Source organism: Akebia trifoliata, chromosome 10 (genome assembly GCF_017979445.1).
Source record: "Akebia trifoliata isolate Shusen 1 chromosome 10, ASM1797944v1, whole genome shotgun sequence".
Taxonomy (NCBI): domain Eukaryota; kingdom Viridiplantae; phylum Streptophyta; class Magnoliopsida; order Ranunculales; family Lardizabalaceae; genus Akebia; species Akebia trifoliata.
In genome coordinates, this window is record NC_141384.1 from 20,607,472 (window position 1) to 20,617,113 (window position 9,642).

The 9,642-nt window shown below is 34.4% G+C and overlaps 1 protein-coding gene across 1 annotated transcript; it reads left to right on the forward strand.

Annotated features, from left to right (window-relative positions):
* The first annotated feature begins 487 nt into the window (after positions 1-487).
* LOC147393240 (PLATZ transcription factor family protein) lies at positions 488-2,638 on the forward strand. Its single transcript, XM_086456640.1, has 4 exons — positions 488-596; positions 689-934; positions 1,058-1,198; positions 2,180-2,638. The coding sequence occupies exons 1-4, from the start codon at positions 588-590 to the stop codon at positions 2,510-2,512; spliced, it is 729 nt and encodes a 242-aa protein (XP_086312766.1). The 5' UTR covers positions 488-587; the 3' UTR covers positions 2,513-2,638.
* The last annotated feature ends 7,004 nt before the right edge of the window (positions 2,639-9,642 follow it).

Sequence of the window (9,642 nt, forward strand, 5' to 3'; positions counted from 1 at the left end):
TTATGATCAAAATTTAAATGTTATTTGGTAAGGAATGCCCATCATCAATGAGTACTCAACCAATCTGACGGTCCTCATCAAGAGTAATTTTTTAGAACAACTACGAAGTTAAGTTGATTCAAACCTTTGAATTTAGTGCTCACAAGAAAACGAGGCTTTTCTCCACCACATATTTATCACTAACGAGTAAGAAGAATCAAAAGGTTTTTTTTCTTTTTTTTTTTCTTTTTCTTGGGCAGCACCCTCAATTAGGTTAATTTAGGGTTAGAGCTCTTGAGTCAAGGAGATGAGAAGAATAGTTTAAAGGGTAGGGAATGGGAGACATAGAGACAACTCCCACGTTCTCCTCATATCTTACTCCTATTCTTTATTACTCTCTCCTTACAACAAAGGCCTTCTTGACAAAATGTTGTGTATCTGACCAAGGAATAAATATATACCCCTTCTTTCCTTGTGACCCTCCATAAATTCTCTTTATCTCCCTACCCTAATCTCTCCCTTCATCTCTCTCTCATTATTACTTCAGTGTGGTTTTTAGTAGCACCTAAGGGAAGAAGTTCAGAATTGTCTTCCTTGCAAAATTCCCTATGATCATGGTCTGTCTTTTGTTCTTCACTTTCTTTTGCTTCTCAATTGATTGGAGCTTTTCAATTCTTTGTATAATTGTATTTGTTTTCATGGTGTTTAGGGAATTCAGAAGCCAGAGTGGTTAGAAGCTCTTTACACGCAAAAGTTCTTCGTGGGTTGTTCGACTCATGAGAGCGCAAAGAAGAATGAGAAAAATATTTGTTGTTTGGATTGTTGCACCAGTATTTGTCCCCATTGTTTGCCCTTTCACCGCTTTCATAGACTTGTTCAGGTTCGTCGGTATGTCTACCACGACGTCGTTCGATTGGAAGACCTCGAGAAGCTCATTGACTGCTCTAATGTTCAGGTTAGTCCATGAAATATCATTCTTCTCTCCTTAAAGTCTTCTTATATATTTACTATACTTCCTATGTAATACTTGTTATATCATTTCCCCTTCTAAAGTTCTTTCTTTTGTTATTCCTTGTAGCCCTACACAATTAATAGTTCCAAAGTTGTGTTCATCAAGAAAAGACCTCAGAGTAGACAGTTTAAGGGTTCTGGCAACTATTGCACTTCTTGTGACAGAAGCCTCCAAGAACCTTATATTCATTGCTCTCTTGGGTGCAAGGTAATATCCATTAGAAGCTTGACTTACAATTTCAGGAAACTAGAATTAATATGAAACTTATTACTGCTTGGGTCTTACATAATTAAACCTCTTAATAATAAATTGAAATCACAAGGAACACATGCCGTAGGGTAATTTAGAGTAATTGATAATTGAATTCCCAACATGTGCACCACCATGTACAAGAGATTTGGCGGTGCCTATGTCTACATAGGCACCACCAAATCCCTTGTACATATATAGGTTTATTTTTATTTTTTATTTTTTATTTTTTTCTAATCAAGCAAAGAATTTGAATTGATAAGAAAGATTTTACAATCACATACCAAGGGCATACCCCTTACTTTACAATTCTTAAAGAAGCAAGATTCAACTTGTCTCTTGTACATATATAGGTCACATTCTCGTGACTGATGGAAATGACTCATATAAAAACACATGATCCTGACTCTGTAATACGAAATCTAACAGTCAGGATTTATGTGTATCATGATAATGCATATCTTGAAAATACTTGAGGGTTAAAAAGCAAATGATCAGAATTTATATGTATCCTGATAAAACATATCTCAGAAATAGTTATATTGGGATTTACAATTGAGATGAATATTTCTGAGATGTGCATTATCAGGATACATATATAATCGTGACTGTTGGATTTTGTATCTACACAGTTGGGAACATGTATTTACAAGAGTCACCTGAACCCCACCCATACATACATATGTGCGTGAGAGAACTTAAACTTTAAACAGGAAAAGTAGGGGTTTCATGTTTTGGAGGGCCTGAGAGTGATATAGGTAGTAATCACAGAGTGTAATTTATTTTTATTTTTTGAAAATAAGTGCCCAAAGACAGGCATTATAGACGATGTAAACCTTGCTATCTTCGGAGTATTTTCTTTAAACTTCTTAGTTTTTTTTATATTGCAATTGTGATTTTTTGATCTAGGGTTTGACGTTTCAAGTTGTCTAATACCAGGTAGACTTTGTATTGAAGCATAATAAGGATCTCTCCCCTTACTTACGAACATGCAAGTCATTACAGCTTAGCCCAGACATTCTAATCCCTCAGGACGCAGGAGATGATGAGACCACGAACGAGGGACCCAATTCGACAATAGTAGACTGTGATGAGCCGATGAGTTCATCGTCAGGGTCAGATAACACGAGCGTGTCGTGTACCGAATTTGTTCAAAAGAAGAGAAGTGAGTTGTATGTGTGTTCAAGGTCAGCTAGTAGTGCTTCAGAAGAGGACATGGTGGCAAGCATTAGTAGAAGAAAAGGCATTCCACATAGATCTCCTTTGTGCTAGAGAACTTCAGGAGTAGTATCTTTTTGACTAATTGCAATTACTTTCGAGTTTCCTCTTTCTTCTCTCATGTTTTTTATTAATTAAATCAATTGGTCGGAGGTTTTGTCTTAATGGAATCACGTGAGAACCAACTTCAAGTTGTCTTTGTACATTTTTCGAAGACATTTTATATTCAAAAAATCAAAATTAATTCAAATTGTGTATTGAAGTCTCTCTCTCTCTCTCTCTCTCTCTCTCTCTCTCTCTCTCATACTTTGGCAGTCAAAGTACACACATGATGTGCATTGAAAACCACAGGTCCTCGGTTCAGTTTATAAATTACGACAATTCACACCACAAGTGAGGTTGATAATTATAGAAAGGAAAATGCTGGAATGACACACGGTATTTACTACGATTCTCACAAGTCGGACGTATGATATGCATATAATTATAGATGTATTTCTTCACGATACGATTTAAAATCATCTACGATTATGTATACATCTCCACGTCAGAATTGTGAGAATTGCAGTAAATCCGGTGTCACCTTGAAAATTGCAAATATTACATCAAACATAAATGAGTAGAAATCCCACTTTTGATTAGAGATTTCTAATTTGCATCCACATTTGATCAAGCTTAACTACATAGGAACTTGAATACTCAACACTCAAAATCTCTATGCTGTCATCTAAAAATTTCCCTTAATTGACGATTTCATAATCCAATTAAATTAATTTATTCAATTAACCTAATCTAATGGATATAATTAAATAACATAAATAAACAAGAAATTCATGCAACCATAACAAACCAAAATTTTACCTTGAAAACCCTTTTGGGAAACAATTACAAGACTATCACAAAATATCAAATCAGGGGTTGATACCCAAACTTCAAACCAATGTAAAGAGTAATAAGGGAATACAAGTTCTACTAAAGACAATAACCTTTGAAGGAATTTTTATTTTTTTTTATCAGTATGCCGGATTGTTTAAGGGAACCCACCCTTTTTATTAATCACTCACGAATATAGTTTCATGATAAATCATCTAGAATGATTCTTCTTAGCTCTTGAGGTATGACATCTTCATCTTCAATTACATAAAATAATTTCTCTCTAGCTCCTAATCAAACCAAAAAATTTATTGTTCTTTTAGTCCTCACCAAAAAAATTCAAATATACAAGTTGCAAATGAGTTGACCATGCTTCTAATTGTCTGCACTTATTCCAAGTACTTCCAAGAAGTTTCTATTTCCCCTGTAATGGATTTGATTACATATAACGAATCCGATGAGATAAGAATCTGAAGAATACCTTTAAATTTTGCAAACCTCATTGCCTCTTTTATTGCTTTGAGCTCTATGGATATTATCTCTTTGTCATCACAACCCACCCACGCTGCAAATTGTAGACCGCCCAGATTATGTCTTCCCACAAAACCAAACCCTCAACTGAAAAATAAATGTGTTTTCTTGGTCAGACCCTTCAAACAATATTCTATTATGTTCTCTCCAGACGTGATAGATACAAGCACAAAATGCTAAACACATCATGTCCATTATAACCTTGTTTGGAAAGCATACACTCTTGATCATTCATGCTTCATCCAATACCGTTACGAACCCATATTTGATGATCCCAAACCTCCCCAAAACTTTCTGCCACAACCATTTGCCATAATCACATGTAAAGAAAATATGTTCATTAGTTTCCAAATTCACATAGTAAAGACAGCACCTAGAAAGAAGTCAAAAACCCCTTTTATTTAAATTTTCCCTGGATAGCCAACCATGCTATGAAAGAGTATCGTGGTACTCTTCTACCATGCCAAACCACTTTCTTCTATTCTACCTTCTATCTATTCTCATTAATAGTGAGATATGCATTTTTATTTGAGAAATTATCATTAGAAGTTTTCCTCCAAATACATTTATCTTCAATAAGCATTTTCGGACGCATTTGAGCTGAAATTAAATTAGAAACTTCTTGCATTCTATCATTATGTGATATTGATAATGCCCACCTTCCATTTTCCACAAATTGACTAATTGTATCTTCCAACATACTTCCAAACTGATGTACAACTCTCGCCCCAAATTTAAAATTAGTGAACATCCTCCAATCCATGGATCCCTCCACATACACCTGGTTCAACCATCTCCTACCAGCATATATAAATTTTCTAGCACTCATTCTTGCTTTCAAAATATATCTCCATGCCCAGAATGCATTTTGAGCAGCAAAGCAAGACCAAATGTCCTTCCTCCCCACATATCTCTGTCTCATCCAATTTGCCCACATGCTTTTATTCTCAATGAGGTACCAAAACAACTGCATCATCCCCACTTTATTACTTTCCCTAAGTCTGTGAATACCAAGACCTCCACATTCAATAGGAGTACATACTTTAGACCATTTCATAAAATGTATACACCACTCAAGAGAAGGACCCCTCCACAACAACTTATTAAGTAATTTTTCAATTTTCTTTAGCACACTAAGGGATATGCTAAAAGAGACTAACCAATAAGTTTGGAAACTCGAAAGGATAGACTAAATAAGTTCTAACTGACCAGCAAAGGAAAGAAAATGTGATTTCCAACCATCTACTCTCATGAATTTTATCAATTTATGGTTGGCACATAGAGTGTGTTAACCAGGTAGAAAACAATGGCAATCCTAGATATATAATTGGAAGAACATCTTCTTGAAACCCCAAGTAATCTAAGAACATCTCTTTATGGTTATGCGTTTTGCTGAATGAAAAAAAAAACACGACTTTTCCCTTCATTAACAAACAACCCAGAGATTATACCAAAGTTTTTCAAAACATCCCCCAAAGATTCCACTGATTGTGGTTTATTCAAAGATAAAAAGGGTACATCATCTGCAAAATTAGATGAAAAATACTTGGGACATCAAAAAATACTCGGAACCTTAATGAGATTAGATTCAACTTTCTTTTGAATGAGGCAAGAGAAGGCTTCCATAACAAGAGTAAACAGATAAGGAGAGAGAAAATCTCCTTCTCTCAATCCATGTTCACCAGGAAAATAGCCACAAGAGGACCCATTTTAGATCACAAAATAGAAGCCGAAGAAACACACTTTATGACTAATCTCACGCAAGACTCAGGAAACCCAAATTTGAGGACCAGGTTCTTAAGAAAGGACCAACTAACACAGCCGAATGCTTTCCTAATATCAATCTTAGCACATAAAAATGATGTAGCTCTAGGAGTATGAAAATTACAAATCATTTCATGGGCAAGAAGAATATTATGTTGGATTTTTCTTCCTCTAATGAAAGCCAATTAAAAAGGACTAACAATACTAGACAAGCATTTAGAAAGTCAATTAGCAAGAATTTTTTAAATAATCTTGTATACAAAATTACACTGGGCTATGGGTCTGATTTTGTCCAAAATCCTGGCATTCTCCACCATAGGAATTAAGCAAAGAAAAGTGGAATTCACATCATTAAGAATTCTCTCACTTCTAAAGACATTCATAACAGCATCAGAAACATCTTTCCCAACCACATCCCAAAAAGATGTATAGAATTCTACTCCAAACCCAGCTGGTCTTAGAGCTTTGTTCCTTGGCAATTCAAAAACCACTTTTTTTTATTTCCTCACATGTTACTAAACTATTAAGAATTTCAATATGTTCAACCTCCACCCATTTCAAAAAATGAATATGTACTTACAGTACTGTGATGACTTTTGTAGGTATTCTGAAATTATTCTACTCCCCAATCTCCCATTCTTTTTTCATTTCGAAGGATCGTTCCATCTTCTTTCTCCAATTTTGTGATGGTGTTGCACGGAGCATTGAGACAATGGTACTATAGAAGTCTTGTGTTTCTGTCTCCTTTCAACCATTGTACCCGAGATTTCTGCTTAAATGTTTTTTTTTTCAACTTCAATTTCTTGATTGTACTACTTCCGTGCTTCCTTTTCCTTTTTAACCAAGCTCTCATCCATTTGATTTTTTTTTTTTTTATTTTTTATATCGTTGTATTTAATCCAACTTTAAACTAGCTATTTCCATTTCGTTATTTATCCTTCCAAAACTTTTTATATTCCATGTTCTTAGGGCATTCTTCACTATTCACAATTTATTTGTTACTCTATACATCAAATTACCCTCAACTAGTGTTCTCCATGCTTCCTGTACGACTGTCCAATCCATGGACTAAAGGTTCGGATTACCTCCATAACCATTTGGAAAAGTGAATTTAATAAGTACATGGTTCAAAACTCCCTCCCATAAATAGCAAAGATTCATGAACGAAAATTTAGATAGCCAATCTAAATTAATAAGAGCTTTATCCAATCTACTAGCAATCCGTTGTCCACCCCATTGATTTATTGATCTATGAAAACCAATTATCAATAGTTTTCATTGCGTATGTATACTTTCATTTGAATCATTATCATCAGCGAGAAAAGATCTCTAGGACTTGACATTTTTTTAATAAAATAGAGTTTATACTTGAGGGTTCTATAATAAATGTTTTAGAAGTATCACACAATTGCACGGACGTGCACTTTTGCATTAGTCGGGGAGAATTCTTAAAATTCGAGAATCTGACACCCTTTGTTAGTGAAAGCTCACGCTCAAGAATTTGGCACATTTTTAGTCTGGGGAAAGCTTCACCCTCAAAAAATTCGAAAGTCCCGACGAATTGCCAATCATGCTGCAAAATGTGATGTTATTAACTTTGGCATTTGAATGTTGCCCTATCTACCAAAGTAGATTTTCCATCTAGTTTTCTTAGATTCTTTGCCAAAGAAGGTGTAGACACCCCATTTTTGCACTCGCCTGATTAATCAACTCGTCAATCCGATTGCAATGATTCCCAATGATGGATGTGTATTCCATTACTTTATTTTGTTGTCAGATGTGTTTCAGAAATCCGGATGAGGTATCTCGAACTGACAAAACCTTAGAAACCACGCTACGCTAGGAAAATATGACCCCAGAAACATAGAAATCATCATCTTGTAGACCAAAAAGAAACTTCACGATAAAAATCACTAAAAAATTACCAAATTACCAAAATACCCCTAACCTCAAAACAACCCTAGAGCCTACATTACGCTTAGAAAAACTCTCTCGAACACATAAAATAACAAATCGAAACCAAATAAATCATTTCACCAATTTTAAAAGAATTTGACAAAATTACGAAAATGCCCCTCATAAAGTTCACAATCATTTCACACAAAAATTTTCATAAATAACAAAAACTAATATTTCCATTGAATTCCTTGTGAAAAATCGATTCTAAAACATCCTAGAACATTAAAAACCGACTTAAAACGTGAAAAGTCCTCTCCGGGGGCAAAATGGAAATTTCATAATTTTCATAATTAAAAAATTCGAAATTAATAAATAAAATATTAAATAATTAAAGTGAAACATTAATGAAATTAATTTAAAATTTTGAACCTAAAAAATCGATTAATCGGACTCTCAAGCAAAATTGTTGAGGGTTCCTGGGATATTTCTTTAAGGACCCCTCCATTTGGGGGTCCAAAGAATGAAAGAAATAATGGAGGGGGGTTCTCCAAAAATTAAAAGTAAATCAAGAAAGACTGAAGTCAAGGTATTAAAGTCAATCAAGTGAGACTAAAGTCCAAATTAAAGTCAATTAAGCAAGACTGAAGTCAAAATATTAAAAGTCAATCAATTAAGACTGAAGTCAAAACATTAAAAGTCAATCAAATAAGACCAAAAGTCATAATAGAGATCTAATTAAATAATAACTCTATCTAATAGAGTTCTTACTTAAAAACAATTCTGCCTAAAATAATTTGAATTAAAACACAATTCTACCTAAAACAATTCTAATTAAAACATAATTCTACCTAAAACAAGTCAAATTAAAACACAACTCTAATTAAAAGATCTCTAATTAAACACTAACTCTATCCAAATCAACCCCTAAAAACATCTATAAATAGAGGTGCTCACACCCTATTTTCGTATCAAATCATAAACCCTAAGAGAAGTAGGTCTAGAAGCTCCCCTAGCCTCCCATAAACCCTAGTTTTGGAGTCCCAACTCCTTATCTAACATCCCCCCTTCAATTTTAGTCTAGAAAACCCCTAAAATCCCTCCAGAAACACTCCTAAATCCGCAACAAACTTGAAGAGTTCAGATTCAGAAACAAGGAGATACCTTGATCTAGGAGATCCGAAGTCAAATCCGGAGAAAGAACGAAGCAAGAGAGTACAGTACAAGGAGCTCTTTTTGTCAAATCTGAGAGAGCAAAATCCTTGCTATCGAAAAGGTATGAAATTTTTATTTTTGTTTTTATCTAGGTTTTTAGCAATGTGATATATTTGGGAAGTTAGTAGAGACCGGCTTTGGCCGGGCGGGGTTGGTGCCTAACACCTTCCAACCTCGTAACATGATCCCCGAATTCAAATTTTTTATGGTAGATTAGTTCTTTGTATCCATGTTAGAGTCAGTTTGGTTCCTAGACCACAATAACTAGGTGGCGACTCCCAAACCTCAAGAGTCAAAAGCGGATCCGCGCACCCCGCAGATCGAGGGCGCTTTCAGAAGGGCATCTGTAAATACCATATTTTTGCATCTGCCTAATTCGACAATTCGTCAACCGATTGCTATGGATTCCTGATAATGAGCATTGAATATGTGAAGAAGCTAAAAGTTTTTGAAAGGTCCTCTCCTGATTTCTTCCAATTCCCTTTAATTCTTTTCCAATCTTCATGATTTTATCTTTTTTTACTTGACACACTTGACCTAGAAATTACGTACGTTTAGAATCGCTACATTCTATACTTGATTTAACAAGTATATATGCTTAGTTTCTCTATGTATTTCGATAATCTAGAGATCTCACAATACTAGAAAAATATGACCTCGAGATTTAGAAACAATCACACTGAAACTAAATGAATCATCAAAGTTTAAAAAAATTAATGAAATGATAAAAGTACCCCCTCATGTGTTTTACACTTTCAAAATGTCTCAAAAATATTTTCATTAGTCTCGGAATATGATTTCATGTCTGGTTTGAAAAAAAAATTTATCAAGAATTATAAAAAAAAAAAAAATGAGTCAAAAACCTCCTTGATAGTCTACTTTTACTCAGAAACCTCTGTCTTATG